Here is a 22,559-nt window from a genome sequence, read left to right as displayed (position 1 = left end):
TTCAAACCTCAAGTTATTTAAACAATATTTTATTGCTGGTTATTATCATGGTCATCTTCTTACAATATATATTAAAGTGAGTCAATATAGCTATTGTAAAATATACATGTACAGGATTAAATCACTTAATCAATGTTTTATTATCAAAAAACACAATTTCAACAACATACAACAATAATGCTGTCTTTGATTACCACATATATAAAACACATACATGTGTTCCTGTAAACAAATGGAGGAAGTTCTATCCTTTAGCGGTGTAAATGATTCACAAGCGGGTTCATTTAACTGCTCCAATGAACTAGTGTTTGTTTTCCTAATACGTTGGAACAATGGTTTTTTGGAGAATTACATACCTATTGGAAGTTTCAATCCATTTTCAAATTTAACAAAGATTTTAAAACATCTGTGATAAAGAGCAACAACAAAAATGATTTTCAAAAGTAAATGTGATCATTTTGAATCTAACATTAAACTTTTCAAACGATTATACTTCAGTATAGCATCTTTAGTATCATGTGCAATAATGACCAACAGTAGGGTAATTCTCTTCTTACTTTGACTTATAGCATTGAATATACTATATAAATAATGTATATATACAAACTGTAAACACTGCTGTGTCTTCACTTGGTGTCACATTTGTTTCAGAGTCGGTTCTATGCTATGATTCAGTGTTATGATGTCACGAATGATGATTATTTTCCTGATTAAGTCTTGATGAGTTCTTGCTTCTGAAGTGCATTTATTGGCAGATGAAAGTGAGCTAACTAATGTAAAAATGCTAGCACCACTGGTCGTTAAGAGTCCTTGTTTTTTTACATTCAACTAAGCTGTTTCTCTTTCAAACCACTCTAGTATAACATCTTTGTTCTCGCTGACCCACTGGATGTTGACTGAGGTTTGCTCAATGGCCTGGTACGCCACCCTGGAAGCTGGACCCAGATCATTATCCATCGCAAAACGCTCCAGCTGTGTGTGTACACACACACACACACACACACACACACACACACACACACACACACACACACACACACACACACACACACACACACACACACACACACACACACACACACACACACACACACACACACACACACACACACACACACACACACACACACACACACACACACACACACACACACACACACACACACACACACACACACACACACACACACACACACACACACACACACAGTAATGTTAGGTTAGGCAAAACATGTCTGACCACCATGGTTTTATCTTGCTTGATGATAATTCAATGAAAAGTAGGCTACAACCAAATTGCTTTGTTAACCAGGTACACATAGAAGGCCAAATCTGACATTTCATCTTTCTATGTTCCAAACTCAATAATGAGCAACACTGTTACACAATTTTCTTCATCACAATAAACACACACACCGTTTTTATAGGTCTATAATCACCTAAAAATAGGGATGGTTGTGTTATCTTAGAATGAGCCTGTAGTATCAAAATAAGGATCGAGTCCGTTTTACGGAGTTCAACTTGTTGCATGGCCATGTTCCTACATTAGCCCTTGCTCTAGAGAAGGCCTCTTTTTGTTTCACGTTACCTTTGTCAGCTCTAGATTTTCTACACACTTGGAAAGGGAGCTGTTAGTAACGGATGGGTTTTCAGTTGGTTGCATTCTGAAACATCACCACTAGACGTCACTAAATCCTTTACACTGGACCTAATTCAAAGCAGAATAAGTTGAATATAGTTTGATAAAAAAAAATGGGATTGACCAAAAGTGAAGAACAGTGTGTCTGGTAATGAAGGATGAACATGAAACCAGCGCAACAGTGTGGCTCACTGATGTATTTAACAACAATGGAGCTCTATGGAACAGACGAAGAAGAGATATCAGGCTGTATAAATACTTATTAGTGGTGGTTTTCAACTTTTCATGAAATATTTTGGTAATAAGAAAAATATAAAAAATAACCAGCCTTCACCTTAAATGAAAAATGATAAAAAATCATCTTAATGAGAATAAATGACATTGTAAGAGATCTGAGGTTTTGGCTCACAGATAAACTAACTTGCCGTCATCCATTAACTGACGATGACAACGATACATCTGATAAGTTGTAGGGTGTATCCACTCATTTGTTGGGTATGAATCAGTTAGCGGTGCGTGACTGGAGAGAGGAGTTCCCACTTGATGGCATTGCATGACAGTATTATCAATTTCATAATAATGATTAGACATCCATAAATTACCTCTTCCAGTTCGAACTGGGTGGAGAACCTGCCGGTCACTTCCTCGATCAGCGTGACTGGATCCCTGGAAGCAGAGACAGGGTGGACAACATATCAGCAATTATCTTCCATGTAGTGCAACGCAGTTCAACAACTCCACAAACCCCATGCAGACTCTAAAATGGCCAAAAGTCAACACAAGTCAACCAGTTTCTGCAAGAATCATGGCCGCAAAGAAGGTGGACTTTACTGCAGGAGTGTTGTATGAGACTGCATTGGTTTTAGCTGCCTTATACACTTTTTAATTGTAGTATGAAGTAGTATTTACAGTATGAAGAAGTCAGAGACCATTCTGGTAATTTGATTTAGCTCATCTGAGGTGTCCTTGTTTGCTCATGAAATTAAACCTTGTCTGTCTGTTATGTCTATATAAACTTTGATACCAATTTATTTCGCTTCCTGGTAACGGCACACACAGTGGGGACTTTATGAAGAAGAGATAATGATAAGCACTGATTAAATAACAAGACCTTTGTACTTAATGACAACTGAAGAAGATTTATATAAGCCCCTGTTTATTTAGTGGGAATGCTGTTAACAGCATTCCAACTAACTGTTATTCTACGTACGAAAAGTTTATTATTCCGCCGACTTATTTTGCCGCGGTTCTCCTCCCGCATTGAACATCGCAGAAACTCCGTTTGAACATCAAAACTTTCAGCTCGGTCGGGAATCGATGGCTATTACTTTTCTCATTCATAACTTTCATAATTCCAGAGATACATCCCATAATACATCACATTTTTAACCATTGAAGTCAATGGAGAAATTCTTTAACTTCAACAAATCTTCATGCGACTTCAACTGCTAACTGTTCATTCGTACTTTCACTCAGAAACCTCATTCTAACTTTAAAATGTTACACATCTTTCTGACATTATTCGTGTAAAACAACTTTTAAATCTGATTCTTACTTTTAGAGATATTAAACATTTTTCAGACCTTGTTTTAGAGGTTTTCTTCAGATTTTAACATTAACTAGAGTGCGTGATGTCACAGCTAGAGGGTAGAAAATCTTGAAATGTGCCTTCATATATTTTTTTAAAACAGCCATAGTTCCCAAAACCTACATTCCTGAGACATAATTTATCATGACAAACGTAGGAAAACATCTCGTAGCTTGAAAAATGACAAATAATTAAGCAAAAATAATTAAACAAAATGCCTCTTGAGAGCATGAAGTGACAACAACTTTCAACATTCCTCCATTAAACCCCATTGTAATTTCAGGCAGATATTTCCTCACGGTAGCAGCACGGTAGCACCTTTAGTTAAACTGCCAAAAAGGCCACATTATTAACCCGAAAGTACACAAAAATTACACTTCAGATACTCAACTTCCTTGACATGCTTCACGTTTTGAAATTTCACAGATATCTGTTACGGTTCTAACACAAAACGTTCACATGTAAGAGGTTTATCTCTCATTCAGAACAATGAAGCCTTTGATCTCTGGACGCCTCGTTAGCTCAAATATAAACACCTGTGTGATGGAACACGATGATGTCATCGCTACAACTGACATGCTCAGAGCAGCAGACTTCAGATAGCAGTGTGCTAACAGTTCAGCCGTGAGGACATCTACGGGACAGTTTTGAGATTTCTTCAAATGCCGTTGCCATGGCAAAACAATGCTCGCCATGAAACACGGCTTTCTCAAAACTTCAGTGAAACTGCTCCAAATGCCCCAAAACTTCACAGGTTTGGTAAGGATGCAGCCATCAACGCATCTAAGCGTATTATGGGGTGTCATCAAATGCCGTTGCCATGGCGACGGACCACTCTCCATGAAACATGATGTTGCTCTAAGTCCAATCAACACGGTCCAATCGTCCCCCAATCTTCACTTGTATATCACCGGTCCATGACTCAACAGCTCTACGCCAAATCTCAGATCTCACCATATGCCGTTTCGTATCCCTCGCCATAAAACATGATGTCGCTATAACTCCTATGAAAATGTTCAAAAAGTGCTCAAACTTCACATGTGTGCTAACAGTCCAGCCGTGAAGACATATACGGGACAGTTTTGAGATTTCTTCAAATGCCGTTGCCATGGCAACACAATGCTCGCCATGAAACACGGCTTTCCCATAACTTCAGTGAAACTGCTCCAAACGCCCAAAAACTTCACAGGTTTGGTAACGATGCAGCCATCAACGCATCTAAGCGTATTATGGGGTGTCATCAAATGTCGTTGCCATGGCGACAGATCATCAAGTTAGTTCAGAAGTTTGCAGTTCAAATATTCCGCTGCTTTTCCAAGCCTTTTTACTTTCTTTTCTTCTCTCATCACACATTCAAGCCCCCTGTGTTCATGTATCATTTCAATCTAAATTCTTCACATTTCAGCAAAGCAGTTTAGCGTGAGCTTTTCAGCATAAAGCATTCCCACGAGCAATTTCTTCAGGAATTGCATTCTCTAGTTATATTCTGTTCTTTTATGGCATTGCTTGTTTATTCAAGTGACTCAACCGCTTTTCGCTTCAGTGTCCAGAGACCTCTGTGATGAGGAGCCCACCAACACAACGTCCATAAAGACAACACAGACGACAACAACAACCTCGTCTTTAACTGGCAGCTCATGGCCTGAGAGCAGGTCATGAGACAGAGCTGAGAGGATAAGCCCATGAGCAAGCCAACACTGCGTTTAGGGTTAGACTGATAGATGAGTTGTGGGGCTGATACTGCTCTTTAAACTACCACTGAGTCAGTGCTATGAGGTGGTGGAGGTTCTTCCTTGAATCTTGTATCCATCATGTAGCTCTGTAATCAATGTTGCTAAGATGTAATGCCACAGCACAACCTGAGCCTAGTCTAGCAATGTTAGGCTAAAAGTTTCCGAGACCCATCTCTGGATAGACACAGGCTGGTGTCAGGTCATGTCTGTTTTCCTAACCACTTGTCCTAAATGGGAAACGTCACGGGGTGAAGGAAAGATGTGAAGGAGAATTCATCCGGACTTCAGATCTGTTTGTTGTAGTCAACTTCAGAAGAATTAGGACAAATGTGTGTGTCCGATTTCTGTCCCAGTTCTCACAATCTCAACACTCTGTTCGTTTCTCCACCCTATCATATGTTTTTGGTTTCAACCACAAGTACTTGTAATTTTCTTGTAAATCTGTCTGAATAAGAAACGGCTAAATTTAAACATAGCCATCAAGTATATATTGGTCAAACCCAAAGCCACAATCTGTAAGCTGTTCATGAATAAAGCAATATAACCTTACCCATATCTGACATAGTTCCAGTGAGCTCTGATAAAGTTCCAGGCCAGCGCCTGCCCGGCCACATTCCTCGAGACGTAGCTTATAGAGGAAGCAACCTCCATCAGACGTATCAGCTCAGGGTCCAAAGTGTAATCCAGGTATCTGCAAGATAAGGAAGTCACTGACAAACTCTTCACTTCATAATAACAACTGTGTGTTTGGGATTCACCTTATCAAAGTCTAGCATATTGAAAGAAGGTATTATGTGCACGGTAAAAAAGTATAGTTGTCGTTTACGCTGGGGACTCTGGGGACATGTCTCTACCAATTTTTGAACATGCACATCTTGAGAATAGTTTGTCTGGTCAAATGGTCGGTGTATTTCTGGGGACCCAAGAAGTGCTATGTGGTTTGGCTTGTTTGCCTGAAGTAATAAGTGTCACTGCTTTATTAAAACATCTTCCCCAGACCCCCCTACAAGGGTTTGGTTTACAAAGATGACGCCTTATCACAACATGTTTGCATGTATGCGTGTCGCCGTGGAGAACAGGGGTGTGCAAGTCTCCTAAAGAAAGACGTATATTATTGGCTTCCTAAATATTTCCCCCCACACATATAATGGTTCCTATGACAACAGTCTGTAGCCTGACACTGTGAACCCTGTGTCTACAAATGGTAGGGAAACTAGTGTGTACAAAAAAAGGGTTGCACGCAATACAGTTTTATTTGTATCTGAAAGAAGTGTCCCAACCACTTTTCAAAACAAAGGTAAAAAGGTCACCTGCTGAGCAGCCAGATCTTCTTGGTGCAGGACAGAGCCCGCCGGAGCCGGTCCCTCTCTGAGACGTCCGAGGAGCGAAGATACAGGTCCCAGGCAAACTCCCACTCCTCCTTCCCCCCATGAGCCACAGCTTGGCAGTAGATTACAGACCGCAGGTTAGGGTGGATGCTGAATCACACACAAACACACACAAACAAGCACACACACACACACACACACACACACACATTTTCCTTACATCAGGACTGTCTCATTTTCAACATGCCGTCTAAATGTATTAAGACACTTTCATGCATGTACATGTACAGTATATATAAGCGGTGTTCACGTGGTTAATTTCAAACTCGGTTTAGACAAAACAGCCAAAACAACTATTTATCAGGAAAGAATATAGGTAAGGTAGGGGCAAGCCGCCCCGTCTCCCACCTGTGTATGTCTCATTGCCGGCTGTCCGCCTGTATTCGCCCTGCCGCTTCTGAGGTATTAGTCAAACGCTTCTCCTTTTAACATATTTTGAATTACGTCCGTAAATCATGTTCAGTTAGTGTTCACGCCGTCTTATTTCTTCTGTATGTCCTTGATGAAGTTCTCCGTGTCCGAGGGGTTGTCAAAAAAGTAAGACCGGCCGCCGTGTGTGACCCTCAGTCGCGCCGGGAAAACTATTCCATATTGGACGTCCATCTCCCGCAGCTTCCGTTTAACTCCATCAAATCTCCTCCGTTGTTTATGCAGCTCTGCAGAGACGTCCGGGAACAGCATCACTTGGCGATCTTTGTAGAATATTTTACCCATTTGTCTTGCATTCTGAACGAGGACTTTATCCTTGTAATTAAGGAACTTCATGATCAGTCGTCTAGGCGGGCCACCAGCAAGTTTAGGGCCAGAGAGCCGATGGGCTCGCTCGATAACAATAGGAGAGGCTGGTGGCGCTAATCTCAAGGCTTCAGGGAGCCAGGGTTCCAGGAATGCGCAAATATCCTTCCCTTCTGCCGCTTCAGGTAAATTCACCAATCGTAAATTGGAAATTCTGCTACTGTTCTCAGAGCTGTCCAGTTTCGAGGTAAGCTTGGCAACTTGTTCTTCTAGGCTCACGGCTCTCCTCTGCAGGGAGACGACGCCAGCTTCGGCGTTTGATATTCGCTCCTCCGTCTCGGATATTCTCTTCTGACAACTGGTCAGTTCACTTTTAACGCTGTTGACTGCTGCAAGTAGCCCATCCAGTTCAGATGAAAACTCTGTCTTCAGGCCATTTATTGCTTGTATGATAGCATTGTCGGTGTTGTCAGTGGTAGCGTTAGCTTCTGAGCTACCCTTGCACTCCTTGCTAGCTGAGTTGTCGCCTTGTAGCGTGGCCATGGCGTCCTCACTTGCTCCGTTTTCTGTTGAGTTTTCCGCCTTTTTTGTCTTTTTTGACGGTTTCTGTGGCATAATGGATGTTGAGCGGGTTTAGAAGCAAATACCATGCATTTTTAGGTGGGTTCCGATGAATTAGAATAGGATTTTAGTATGAATAGCAACCGTGCTGGGGAGTGTCAGCCTCTCAGCTCAGGGCCATAACCGGAAGCCCGATGTTTATTTTTAATATAGTTTGTCTATTTGCGTCTGTAGAATTCTCCTAAATTCACCGAAAGTTAGCATTCTAACGTAACATAAAGTACCGCGACCGTTGTTTGCACCATGTAATCAGAGGTATCGTTGGAAAGCTCCGTCTACTGCACAATCTCATCTGATCCAAATTTGGTCATTTTGTTTGTATCAGCAACCAATCGTGGAAGTACAAAGGGGTCTTAAACCAGAAAACGAAATCTCATTGGCTGGTGTAAATCTCTGACAACGTGATTCGTTCAGATGCTTCACGTGGTGTGCTAAAACACTTCCTGCCTTAGCTTTCCACTGGAAAGTTTAAATCTCAAAATAGCAAAAGAACAGCGAAAAAAAAACGTTCACAGAGAAGACGACAACAATTGTTACTTGCACGAAGCAAGGTTATACAAAAAACAAATGACCCTGACCATGAAATACCTTCACGGAGTGCGTCGAGGCGCAAGCTGTCATCCAAACAACAGGAGGGTTTAGGTAGCGCCACACTGCAATCTTTAAAGGCCGTTTTCAAATGAGTTTTTTCTCCTATTCTGAGTGAGAAATGTCTACTTCAGTAGCACGTACATACACCAAACCTTCCAGTTATATTCCTATCAATATTCTGAAGGCTTTTACAGAAGGGTTTGTTCATATATCATTCATAGCCTGAATGATATAACATGTTATACCTAAAAACAGAGCAACAATGGATATTTTAGGGCTGTAAAAAGAGATATCCGAAATCCCTTTTGTAAAAACTTTAGAATCTAATGTGACTACAAAATGAAACAAGAACTTTGAACCTGGCTTAATCCAATGTTCAGATTTGTGTTCCTGAAATTTATTAAAATAAGCGCATATTTAATGATATTATGGCTCATTTGCATATTTAAAAATGCTATTTCAGAAAACTTGTAATACAAAAAACAATTGTCTTAATGTAATTAATTAACTGGAGACATTTCTAGCTGATATCTTTAAGTTAAACCTTTTTTACCCTATTCAACTGTAGTGTCTCGCCTTAAAGGGAAATACTCAAGTAAAGTAAAACTATTTCAAAAAAGTACTTAAGTACAATACTAGAGTAAATATACTTAGTTACTTTCCACCACTGAAAAACTGAGAAGTTGACTTTAATTAAATGTATTATGTCAACAAATTGCACATTACAGTTTTAGGTTTGTTGAAAAAATAATATGACGTTGAACCTAATGTAAAGTCAACGTTTCAGTTTTTTCAGTGTGTGTATGTAATGAGCACACAAAGAAGACACATTTATTGAAAAGTCAATGTCTCTACTTTAAAGTTGCAGCTGGTTTCCAAAACACAAAGAAAGCTAGTGTGAAGGTACAGGAGTTTTGTTTTGGCAAACCCTTTTTCAATAAGTTGGAAAAGGATTGCCATGGTTGCCAAAGTATATGATTTAAGCTTATAGTGCATGTTAACATCCAGCCCAGAGCAACTTTAAAGATAAAAACCACAATGCAGACGGGTAACAGCAGGCACCAACAACAAACACGAAAAAGGGATCATAACGACACCTACCTTTCTTAAATCATTGCTGGAGCGTAAAGCAACAGAACAGGATGACAGCTGTTACAGTGAGACCCTTAGAACCAACAGTCCTCCAGTGTAGCATCATTTCAGAAGGTATGAAGTATAAAAGTCTAGTCGCCAGCAGTGTGAACCTGTGATGTTGAGTACTCCAAAGTTTCATGATAGAAATGTATAGTATGGGTCCCCATTTGGGCAATTTGCACAATTAGCATAAATTGCATTCACTAGCGTTAATTATCCTATGCAGTCAATAGCTAAAAAACGGGTCCCCTAAAACTTTACAATCAACCCAAAATTCATAAAAATCAGCCCACAAGTAAAATAGCAATGGAGTAAAAAAAATATGGCACGTTTCTGGTAAAAACTAACATTTTTTATCCTGAAAAATTCAGAAATGGATTCAACATTCAAATAGTGCAAATTGGCCAAGCCAGTTTTTAACTATAGTCACAATATGCTAATTGTTGCAACTGATGCTAATTGTGCAAATTGCCCAACATGCAAGTTAGCATCCGGCAGCACTATGTGTTGGGGACCTGTTTTAAACATTTATTTCATAAAACGTTGGGTCACTCAATCATTCCGGTTTCACTATAGGACTATGGCAGATAGGCAATAAATGTGATGTTAAAGATACTTATGCCATATTGTCCGTACCTGTTGGTGCTGTTGATTTTCATCAAGTCGGCATACATATGTTGAGCCATCTCAATACATTCTGGGAGTTCGTTGGAACATGCCACATCTATGGCCTTTATCTGGATTTGCCTTGGAATAAAGCACAATGTCTATGTTAGAAGTGTAGATGTAATACATGATGATAAATGTAATGTAATAAGTGTTTAGAAGAAGATAGAGATGCGATTTTTAAAATAAAATATTTATTAATAGAGCTTTGATGAAAAATGCATTTGAATTCATTCAGCTTGATATGTCATTTATTAAGGAACATTATTACGTTTAATTACAAGCACATTTCGGAGATTTGCTGAATATTTATAAATTATCAGTAGGTGTTAAATGATGATGATCTTTTAATATCTTCACGGCGTTACACTTTTCATACCAGTACTGCATATATTTTATTTTTTTACGAGTATTTTGTCATATTATACTGTACATAGTTGTTAGGTATATATATTATATATACATTATTTGTTGGTTGTTTTTCTGACAATGTATTTTCTTTGACTGTGTTTATGCACGCACCATACCTACTTAAGGCAATAATGCTGTTTCTGATACTGATTTCTGATTCTGATGAATAAGTCCTAATAAAGAAATTCAATATATATATAAAACACTGTATCTTGGTAGGTTGGTCTTTGCTAATGTGCTGAAGTTTCACACATACAAAGATATTTAAAATGACGATACCAAAGAACCATCCAATCAAGTAATTTGAGTTTTTATCCGAAACATGTGATAGTGTTATATGACGCCATAACAACTCATCTTTCCTTACTGTGAGGAGTGATCAGTTGGGACTGTGGAATTGTCTGTGTAGTTTCCGAAAGAATTGTAAAGGCCTTCAACCTGATTACGGAGGTACATCTACAGGAAGAGACACATTTACAGCAGAGTTACAGGAACACACACAACACTTTTATGACTCATCTCTTTATATCCTGATGAGGGAAGGACATTGACACCAATCACATCTAGTCTGTTAAATCCAGCTTCTTCATGTAATACTAGTCAATTCATTTAGTGATGTTAGAAAGAATTGTTCATTTGGATTATTACAAGTTAAAATAATGTTTTAATAGTACATGCCTGCATTGGTCCATACACCTCAGATCGATCGAACATGCGGACAAAGTACCCGAGGTTGCTGATGGTTGCTGCCCAGGGTATTAGCTCCGTCTCATTCCGAATGAAGCGCGTTAAATTTAGCGCCAGAGTCACGTCGACAAGTTTGGCCCTGAGGAAAACAGAGATAACATTTGTAGGAAGAGGTAGACATTAGCTTGCGCTGATTTAAAAAAAAAAAAACAGGTTTTATCAGAACACACTAGGATTTGTAGCAGTGTGGTTTATCTGAATCCAAGTTATTACCTTGCCAAGTTAAATGCATCGTCAACAAGCTGCCCTCTGTTCATCAGTGGGATCCGCTGGAAGAAGAGCAGGGGCAGTTACATTTTTAGTTTATAAAGACCCCAAGTATAGACATCTGAAATCAATGATATTACTATAAATGTGAAAATTCTGCATTAGATCAGGAAACAATAACTTTTTACTATTTTAAAAGTTCGATATAAAGCCTTAATTTCTTTAAATGTAAGCTATGCTCCTGTATTAGGAGTTCTGTCTAAAGATGCTCACCAATAGAGTGGTACAGTGATGGTGCATCGCTTTACAAAAAGCAATGATTTCCCCAGTGGCACACAAGTTTTGGAAACGTACACGTTTTGTTTTGCAGGTTAATGTCCAACTATTTACACCAGTTTGTGACATTTGAAGCTTAAATGCAATCGCCAGAAGCAAAAAGCAAATGTGGGGCTCCAAATGACCTACGTCACATCCCATGACTTCAAGTTACCACCGCTAAGCTAAAGTCAGTCAGTTCATCCAGACTGTTTGATAAACTGCCATGACATTTTGTAGACATTCATGTTCCCCAGAGGATGATTCATATTGATTGTATTGATGCCTTAACGTTTGGGTACAGATATTCATGTTCCAAACAGGATGTAATAACTTTAGCTATGATATAAAAATGCACAAACCCTAACCTGATGACATTGAACTCACTGGTATTGCTAGATAGAGAGTCTGGGGATCTACAAAATCATTTGAATGTATCCTCTGGGAACCATGAATGTCCCAGAGTGCTGGACCTCATGGTTTGGCTCAGTACTCACACGTGGGTCTTTCTGCAACTGAGTGATGAGGCGATCCCAGTTCTCTGGGTTGTAATTGACTCTATAGTATCCAGTACAGTTGACGTTTGCCAGAATCCACTCTCCTTTAGTTGCAACAAATTCGTCTTTCATTGCTGTTCAAAAAGCAATAACATAAAAGATCAATGGAACAGTATGAATACACATTAAAAACGATATTAAAAGTTATCTTGTGTATAAGGTCATCTTTCTCGGTCTCATCAAACTTTTACTGGATTTTACCCAATCAAGGACCATCACATAGATGCCTTAAGATGTCTAAAGGTCCAAATAATTATTTATATTTAAACGTTATTTTATATTTTCTGGGCCTGATGAAATACAAAATATCTAATGTAATGGTTTGTTTGTCCAAAATGCAAAAAAAGCTGTTAAAAATTGGGTTTCAGGAGAAAGGCTCTGTGTTTTACATCCTGTTACCTGACTCGCCAGGTTTCAACCAGATTAGACGAAGCAGAGTTGTATATTTCATGGCTCTGATCGGGACGTGCCACGAAAGACTAAATGGACAGAAAACAAAAGACAAAAACAATTAGGACGCTCATAGTCAAGCAAAGGGTTCTTCAGTGTCTAGCAGTGAATAATTGAAAGGCAACTTAGAAAGAAGCTTTTTAAGATGACCTGTAAAAGGGTTCATGAAATCAAATCTCCTGTACAATAACCAGTTCTCTGCACTTCCAACATGCAAGAGTCCAGAGCTGTTCTGAGTTTGGCCAATGCAATTTAAGAATGTGTCAGCAGGCAGTGTTATTGAACACATTGTTAGAACGCTCTACATGGCCAAATATATGATACAGTCTGTTGCAGTGATTTCATGCAGGCATAGCAGACAAAAGTGATTGCTAAATAAATAACTGTATTTTGCCAACCAAAACAGCCACACACCTGAGTTTGAATATTTGGTGACAATTCTTCTGAGAGGGAGTAAGACATTTTTGAGTGAAGTCACTTGAAGACAAATTCATGAACTTTGGCATTTGAAAGATAGTAAATGTGAAATATTTTCTCAATTTTTGTCCAAATGGGCACTGACCACATTACTACATTTATTCACATTTTCCACCAAGAGTTTGCAAGATTCAAGTAAACAAGCAAACTAATGATAACACCATTTTAACTAGCGGCATTCCTTTGCACTGGTGTTGGATGTTGACAGAAATCCAATATATCTAATCCATATTAGGAATATGTTATATGACATTATTTTGACCTAAAAAGAGTTATTTATTTCATTGATTTAAAAAAAAGGTTTGTGCATGTTAATGGTGTGCAAAGGTTAAAATCCCTATGTTCCCTACAGAGGGAGTTTCTTTCCAACACACTCTAAAGAATTAATACTTAAGATGTTAATTTACTTGATTGAAAATATTGACTGATTCTTACTCAATATTCATTTATTTTGATAAGAATTTTGAAATGAACTTTAATGTTATGAGTATTATAAGAGCTTTGACCTAAACGGGTACACATTTGGCGCAAACCTAGATACTGCTGAGTCATTGAACAGGAAGTGCTTCTGGAAGGCTTCTCCACTGGTAGTGTTGATGGTGATAACAGGGTAGCCGATTTGTTTAGTCCAGCTGTTCATCACCTCGGCAATATTCCTTTCACCTGTACTCTCGTCATCTGCCTGCAACATTTATTATGAATAAAATAGACTCATCAATGATTACTTACCAAACATTTGCATGTGGAAATACCTGATTTAATCCAACACTTTACCTTTTGTATGTATCCCCAGAGGATGTTCTGGTCTGTGTTTTTATACTTCCAGTCTGAGAGGTACCTCTAAAACAGAAACACAGAGAGATCCAGATAGAAGTTACAGTTACGTTTAAAAAGTATTATTTTAATTTGCCAAATCGAAGAAAAAAAATTGCAACAGCAAAGATGTTGAAGATGATGTATGTCTACAATGTTGTAAAGTTTGTCTAACATTGTGGATTTTAAAGTTGTTTCTTTGCCTTTTCACATTGCAATAAAAACCAAGAACAACCAAAACCAGATGTTGGAATGTTAGACTTTAGAGCAACATAACAGTTTGTCCAAATAACCTAAGCTAACTGACTTCATGACTCCAAACTCAAATAAATAGTGTCAGTTAAAAAGCCTGGAACATGCTAGTGCTAGTTAGCCACCATTGCTCTTACAGCTGCTTTACAGCTGCTTTGGGTCTTCTCTGTACTGTGCTAATTGTACCTTATCCCTTTTCCATAATAAGACAAACCAAAGTATTGTACAAAACCTAGAAATTGAAATTGAAAATCAAGCATGTTCTTTTGCTCATTAACGAGTACTAAGAGACAGTTTGACCCAATATCAACACCACAAGGGGTCTACGTGATTTTGAAGTTTTTATCGTTTCAGTCCCCCATTTAAGGCATCGCATTTGATATTAGCTATCCCACCCATGCTGTAAGCCATGTAATTGGACAAACTTTGGTATTACCAAAAGGATGCATCTTCTCAATAAAAACAACATTATAGGACACTGATGGTTTGATGTTAAACAGGGTGTCAAAAACTATTTTTTGTCGCACAGTCAGAGGCAATTATATACAGCTGTATGTCAGCCCAACTGAATGAGATTAAATGTAATTGCTTACTCCGATTGCTTTGTCGAAAACGGGCTGATCCACAAGGTCTGCCAGCATTACCAGCACAGCTGCCCCCTACAGAGTGAACACCAAATACATGTTACATGAACATACTGAGGACACTGCTCACTTGAGAAAAACAAATATATATCTTCCCTGTTTTTTCCCTGGGGATTCTGTATTTTTAGCAGTTGCCTGATTGGCTCTTGGATCACTGTAGCCAGCCTGAATGCATTTAAAATGCCTCATGCCCACAAAGCATTTTATATCATTTCCTATGATTCTGGTGAAACACTGCACAGTAGCAAAGCAGTGTAATGTACGTCTGAACAGATGCAAAGTCCTGGGGTTCAGCGCAAATTCAACAAACTCATGACAAAAGCATAGTAATGAATCATAATGAAACTTGATTCAACTAAACGGACATGTTTGATTTGATTAAATTATATGAAATCTTTGTTTGAGGTAACTCAGCAAAAAAACAGACAACTATTGTTTTCTCAAGTGAATGCATTACACTTCCTAATAGGACGTACCCACATTGACGTCACAGAGGTTCGGTCCTCGGAATGTTTTCGGTGATGTATATAATACAAGTTGTGAGATAATTGCCTAAAAAGTGTATTCATACATTTTCTTTACTTTTATTTTATTTTAAAATTGCCAACATTCATTTTCAGAAATGCTGTGATCATGTCAGCCTCTTCTGAATGTCCACATTATTCAGCCTGAATCTCATGCATTGCTCATTGAAAGATCATTTAAGCTCCTGCCCACTGATTTGATATAAAATTGTAATTTAATGTTTACCACTCCAAATACAGTATCTTAAAAAGCACTTATCTACATCTGAGAAATTTAAAGTATTATGCCCCCCCATGAGCTTGATTTTGGTCCGTGGTATTAATAAAATCCTTTGCCCTGCTTCCTCATGCAGGGTGTATTCATTGAAATATACTGTCTCTACCTTACAGTAGGTTATAGTATCAAACATCTCCATGATCTGAGAAGTGGTCTGCACGTCTCCCTGAGAAGTGCTGAGGGGACGAGAGGAGGCCAGAGCGTCCGCCTCAAACGCAGAGTGGAGGTTGTTCAGGATATTTACATCTTTCTGGGGAAACAAGAAGAGACATGCTGCATAACAACATGAAGAGATGTGTTTGGCTTGCCTTATTGCATCAAGCTTTCGTTTTCAATAACCATGACCCTCATAATAAAGAGGTGAAGGTTTGGTCTGAACTTACTAATTTAAAGTCAGGCTCAACAGCGTCCACTGCATAGAATGTCATGTAGCTGGCAAAGCCCTCGTTCAGCCAAATATCATTCCACCATTTCATCGTCACCAGATTCCCAAACCACTGTCGACAAAAAAAAGCAATGTTAATGTCATTTTGGCATTTCTCCTTTTGGCTTTTAATTATTGACAAAAGTGGGTGAAGAGTAGTTTCCTCTAACCTGGTGTGCCAGTTCATGTGCAATGAGTTCAGCGATGTTTTCCTTGTCAAGCAGAGAGGACACCCCCTCCTCATAGAGCAGCTCCCCCTCCTGGTACGTGATCAGCCCCAAGTTTTCCATTCCGTCCGAAATTAAGTCTGGCAGTGCAATCTGATCTGTAGGAGTCACAGAAATATAGACAAGTAATGAGATGATACCTACATTTGCCAGTAGTGTGTTACAATATCTGAAAGTATCCAGTGAGTTTTCCTCAGAAAAAGAGAGCCTCTCTGGAGGTGATAAAAACATTGAGGAAGTTTGAAAGGTGCAAACAGTGTTGGTGGTAAATGTAGTGGTTTGAAGCAATACATTTCTCATTGTGTGCTATAACGATTATATTGACTTGTTCTGCTTGTGGTTCCTTACTGGCTGTGCCCACATGAACCAGAATATATTGCGTAAGCTTTTTTTTTTTTCAGAATTGTTTAGATACCAACATTCTTTCCAAAACAATAAAGTATCTACAGCAAACATAATTCATTTACAAAAAATTAAGAAATAAATCTGCATGATCTGTTAAAAGACTGAGCCCCTCTATAAAGGCCCTCTCTGCCCCCTGAAATACATTGAGCCAGTAGTTACTTGATCCTTTTCTTCCGTCTTTCTGGTTGGGTCTAATGCTTTTCTTTGAATTATTTTCTTGAGAATAAAAGTTTGGATGTTGTTGGATGATGATGATCGCCTAACGAGTGATGGAGGCTGGAACTGAGGTTGAGGAACTTTGACAGCTTTCCCATGATCTTCCAACCGATTCTTAGCCCTATTCCTTCCTCCCTATACCTGTTGACCTCTTCCTCCTCTCATCCCTTACTCCTCTCATCCCTTCATCCTATACCACATTTCTTCCCCCTTTCACACATTGACCCCTTCATCCCCCACACCCTTATCCTAACCCACATCCCATCACACATTGAACTATTACTTCCCCTCACACCAATCGACCCCTTCATCCCACCCTCCCCTCACCCCTTCCTATATCTATCCAATACTATATATGCACACTTTTCCAAATGTGTCATTCTCGGTACTGTCTTGGGGCCCATAATCGGCTCAAACTGAAATTCCCGGAGACAGAACCCCCACCAAGAGTCTCCCTCTGCCCTGACTTCAGTACGTCCCCCGAAACCAGCCTCACAAACAACATTTGTCTCCTTCAAGCCCCCTCCCCTCCCCTACATCCATCCATTCATTCTAACCCTCCTTCATTAAATCTTTAAATGACAAAATGTTGGGGTACGGTCCTTGCTAGTGAACCCTATAGCAAACAAGTCAAAATGAGTAGCCTGTACTGTATACTAATATCAAATGATAAAGAAGTAGGATATAGTCAACATGTTCTTCCTGTGTAGACAAAGACTTACCTAGCTTTCTCTGTGGGTATATAATGTCAAAACGGCGCTCAAAGTAGTCGAGAATCCTTCCCGTGATATCCGCTGCATATTTAGCGTGTCCTGCTGCAGTGGCCTTAGGACGAGCGTACGTCTGTATGGGAAAACATAAAGCATGCAAGATACATATTTGGGTTTTGTACTTTTACATATTTATAATTTGAAATAATCCCAAAAGTGTGGGAGTGACGTGTAAAAAACTAAGTTATTAAACCTGAAAATTATTCAGTTATTGGATACGGTTTGGTTTCATGGTTCTGAATATTATTTTGATATGACCTTGAAAACATGCCATAACATTTTGACTCTATTCAGTACCTATGGTTAGACTGTAGTCAGTACCTATGGTTATTTGAATTAACATAATTCCCATCATATATCCAAAACCTGATCTGAAAGTGATAGAAGCAAACATCAACTCCATACCGAGAATAAAGACACATCATTTATCCTACGTCTACAGTACACATACATTGATTTCCACACGGTGATGTGAGGAGGGGGTTGGTGTAAACTCTGAAACCGTGAAGGCAAACAGGTACGTTGACATCAACGGTGTTGGCTGAAAAGCTGTGGCTTTCCAATCATCGTCTATAATATTGGCACCGTCTGAGAGAGTTGAAACAAAGAAGGCCCGTATTAGGACGATATATTGGATCATTTTGACGAGAATTTAGGTACTATATTATGTTTTTGCATTGTGACTGCTTGTTTTTTTTACCTGTATTTATGCCATTCGCTAGAGCCGTCGTCATTCTCCTGTGGATTATTGTCACCTCGAACTCTGCCTTAAAATCTGGCTCATCGAAACAAGGGAACACCCTCCTGGCAAATGTTGGTTCCATATTGGTGGCAATAAGGAATCTATAATTACAGAGAAAGACAGTGTATTGTCAGGTAAACACTGCGGGAACACTGGATACAGATAATGAGGATACAATTTGAAAATCCCATAATACAGTAGATTCCGTTGAATTAGTACGTTTAAAAGCAATAACTCCATCAGATTTGCGTATTTTAAATACTGGTGGATACAGCGTCATTGTGTGTCCTCTACGTTTGTAACAGGTAGATTGTAAGTTTGGCACAAACCATGGCAAAAGTTGATTTATTGAGAATAACTAACACATACTGTATCTGCCAATGCCAAATGCAATATCTCTAGTGGTGAGTGGAGATTGTCAAGTGATAGTGCATTGTAGCAGCACATTGAGGTGGTCTTAAAATTTTGAAGGGTGAAATATGACTCTGGCAACTGAGCAACATCCGAGTGCCCAGTACCTATTATTTGGTTTCTAATTTTAAGTATAATAGCAAGATGAAGACAAAAGTGAGTTGGGGTATCCTATTTCCTTAGAGAGAACAATATAAATAAAGGGTCACCATACACTACTAGCACATTATTCATGATAAATGAATCACTTACAGAAAGTAGACAGAAAACAGCTTTATCAAAAATACATCAGTTCATTCCGTCTGTTTGAAACCACATACTGTATATCTGGAATGTACATAAGAACACATACTCAAGTATTGTACTTAAGTACAAGTTTGGGGTACTTTTACTTCACCTGAGTATTTTTATTTTATTCTACTTGTTACTTCTACTCCTCTACATTTTAGAAGCCATAATGAACTTCTCACTCCATTACATTTATTTGACAGCCTTAGTTATTTTTTATTTTATAGATTCAGATTAATAGCTGACACAAAGTATTGTTATTCTCCCTTTAGCAAAAGACCTCAGTACATCCTCAACATCTAGATGTACTCAGATTTACTGACTCCAATCTGAAAAATCGAACTTTGAATTGCTCACAAAAAGATAGGAACATTAATTAGGAGCGTCACTTTGATTTAAATGATTAGATAGATTGTGATCACCGTGCTTCATTCTCTATGTTTTTTTTATTGTATTATAAATATTATCATGAAAGTCAAGGTCTTACTATACTGTGAAAGAGGATTAGAGTCTCATGTGAAACATTTTTGACGATCTGACCAAAAGTTTTTTTTTTTTTAAAGTTCTGAGAATTCAGACTTTTTTTCTCAGAACTTTTGGTCATATCTCAATAACGTTCCACATGCGGCCCTAATCCTCTTCTGTGCTATACTTTCCGTATTGCTTTACATAATATATTGCATATATATTTAACATATTGCAGCCGACAACTATATACATTTGTTCTGACTTTGGATTTACTTTCTTATTTGATCTTTTTATAAGATTAGAGTATATTATTTTATCTTTCCGACAGAACAGTAAACAATGGAGTGATGATATTAGTATGGTCTCACTACATTCAGTTGAGAATGTTTTAACCTGCCAACGTTAAAGAAAACCTCCAAAATAAAAGCAAAATGATTCTTTTACTTCTTTAATGTCTCAATGTTTCTACATGTGTTGAATATAGGAGATGGCTCGAGGAGCTACTGTAAGCAATGCCAGAACAAATTATGTTTCAGTGTTGAGTAATTAGAAAATAAAAATGGATTCATTCATCAATAAGCAATGAGTTCATGATTACATTTTAGGGAAACTAAGTAAAAGAAAATGACAGACAGAAGGTCATAGACTAACACATTCGGTCTAATAACTAAATCGGAAGGAAGGGGAATTTACAACACAGAACTTTAGTGGGTGTCAGATAAAAAAGGCTTAATGCTGAACATACGTTCTTTCAGTTTCTGTGAAACCGTAGCAATATAACTGAGGATTAGGGCTCTATTTATTTCAAATCGGAATTTCTCAAAATTCTAAGAAAAAAAAGTTTTCTCTCAGAATTCAGATTTTCCTTCTCGGAATTTTGACATCTCAGAACAAAAAATAAATAACTCTTGGTAAGATCTCCATTTTTTTTAAATTTACATGTGGCCCTAATCCATTTCCATATATGTGTGAATCTTGAAGACACAAAGTAAAACATAAGGGAATTTTAACATTTGGTGAATAACGGTGTCCTTGCTAAAACTTGGCAGGATGTTTTCTTAAGCAAAAGGTATATCGTCAGAATAGTTTGACGTCATTATCACTAATTCTTCACATATACACTCAAAAGCTTTAAACTCTTTGTACCCACCTGTCTGTATCTGTATCGTCTTCATGAGCTGGGATACCTTCTTCATATGTGCTACCATACATCCCCTCGAGACCACCTGATACTTCTCCGCTGAAAGACAGAAACAAACTGTAGTTCCCCCCCGTCTTCAAAGCATAATCCAACTCGATCTCCAGGAAGTTAGTTTGGTCTTGGTGGTTTTCCATTCTGGTAACACGGATCCTTTCATCTCTGTCTGTGCTCGCCACCACTGGACCATAAACATCCAGGTTCTGGCTGTGGAGGTAGATGGAGCTTGTGCCCTGGACACAATGAAAGTAAACGGTGGTGTTTCCAGTGAAGAGCGCCGTCTGGTTGGGGCTGGTGACGTTGACCTCCTCAAGGATCTGGCTGTAGAAGAGAGGCCAGAGCAAGACCTTGTATCTCTCCGGGACGAGGTTCTTCGGAAGCCGTGTGACGGGCGGTAGGCCCGTGGTGGTGGAAGGGAAAGTCGGCCGGGGCGTGGGATTCATTGTCGCGATCTGGGTTTTGTACAAAATGACCATGGTGACAATGCCTGCTATGGCGGAGGCCGTCAGGACGACGAAGGCAGCGGCGAAAGCCTTGGTGACCGAGGAGTTCTTAGACATGGTGGTCTGTCCTGAAGGTGCTTGTCAGGAAGAGATGAGTCCGATGAATCCCTCAGCTTGAGTGCCTCTGCAGTGATCTGTTCACAACCAAGTAACCTCCTTCCCGTGAACTGGGCTTGGCCTTAGCAATTACGACTCTGTACTTAGATTAAGCATTAACTCGGCCCTTGCCAAAGGAGCAAAGAGTAAGCGTCCGTGTGAAGAGGGCGATGTTCCTCGTGTTGTAAATAATGGGTCAGATTGTGCTCTCAAACATCTGGAGGTGGTTTCTGAGGTCTTGCCACTAATAAAGGGGTTAGGTAAACTTCAGGAAACACTTTCCCTAAACTGCACTCATCACACATTCCCTCACTACGATCACAATAATCACACGCCTGAATGGAACAAATGAGCTGCTGGTGAGTAATAGTCCTTCAGAAGAAGCTTGGAATGGAAGGTGTCCAGAGGTTCAGGTTGCACTGATGGCTCTTGGTAAAAACCGCAATGCACGGGGGTCAGATGATGGCTTCAATAAAGACACATGTCAACAGAGATCCTGACCTACAAACGAGAAGTATGTGATGGGAGGATAGGAGGAGGGGTTGGATAAGAGAGGAGAGAAAAGAGGAGGAGGATCTAAACTGTTTTAGGAAATTAGCTAGAAAGGCCCAACCGCAGGAGATCACGACCACCGCCTCCACAACACCCACATAATTACTCACCTCAGGAGAGGAACCATAAGAGGCAAAATGGCAACAGTGCAGGAGAAAATGGGCCCTGAGCAGGGTGCGCCGAAGGATGTTTGTACTGAGAACAGATGTTGCTGTTGCAGGATCTAGGAAATCAAACCAACCTGACCATATTGAAACAGTAAGATGTCTCAAACAATGAGAGACCATGGCAGAAACTGGAGCCAGGTGGAGGGGCATTACCTTTGTTTAGCGGCCGTAATGATGTGCATTAAATGTGACCCAAGAAAAAATTCCCCAGAACAAGGAAATGTTCTCTTCCAGGAAATTCAATGTATCACTTCTTATTCTGCGAAATGTCCCCAGATAATGCATGTGTCAGAATGTCAGATTCTTCTACTCCCACATCATGC

General features: G+C 39.2%; 1 protein-coding gene across 1 annotated transcript; it reads right to left on the bottom strand.

The window, feature by feature from the left end:
* Nucleotides 1-13: 13 nt before the first annotated feature.
* Nucleotides 14-21,589, bottom strand: anpeplb (alanyl (membrane) aminopeptidase-like b). Its single transcript, XM_079681822.1, has 20 exons — nt 20,871-21,589; nt 18,512-18,654; nt 18,263-18,399; nt 17,764-17,884; nt 16,364-16,518; nt 16,153-16,266; nt 15,876-16,019; nt 14,918-14,983; nt 14,034-14,099; nt 13,793-13,941; nt 12,732-12,811; nt 12,273-12,406; nt 11,467-11,522; nt 11,185-11,332; nt 10,874-10,962; nt 10,066-10,176; nt 6,271-6,438; nt 5,511-5,651; nt 2,242-2,305; nt 14-972 (listed from the first exon to the last, which is right to left on the bottom strand). The coding sequence occupies exons 1-20, from the start codon at nt 21,476-21,478 to the stop codon at nt 829-831; spliced, it is 2,838 nt and encodes a 945-aa protein (XP_079537948.1). The 5' UTR covers nt 21,479-21,589; the 3' UTR covers nt 14-828.
* Between the last annotated feature and the right edge of the window lie 970 nt (nt 21,590-22,559).

The sequence above is a fragment of the Notothenia rossii genome (genome assembly GCF_949606895.1).
Source record: "Notothenia rossii genome assembly, chromosome: 5".
NCBI lineage: Eukaryota > Metazoa > Chordata > Actinopteri > Perciformes > Nototheniidae > Notothenia > Notothenia rossii.
The sequence above is the reverse complement of the archived record's forward strand: the minus strand, read 5'-3'. Positions and strand labels throughout refer to the sequence as shown.

Bases quoted from the DNA above. Each gene is read 5' to 3' on its own strand.
- anpeplb (XM_079681822.1), bottom strand. From the start codon at position 21,478: ATGTCTAAGAACTCCTCGGTCACCAAGGCTTTCGCCGCTGCCTTCGTC. The intron at 17,885-18,262 runs GTATGTGTACTG...TTTCCCATACAG, and splicing joins ATCACCGTGTGGAAATCAAT to ACGTACGCTCGTCCTAAGGC. The intron at 11,523-12,272 runs GTGAGTACTGAG...CTCTTCTTCCAG, and splicing joins AGTTGCAGAAAGACCCACGT to CGGATCCCACTGATGAACAG.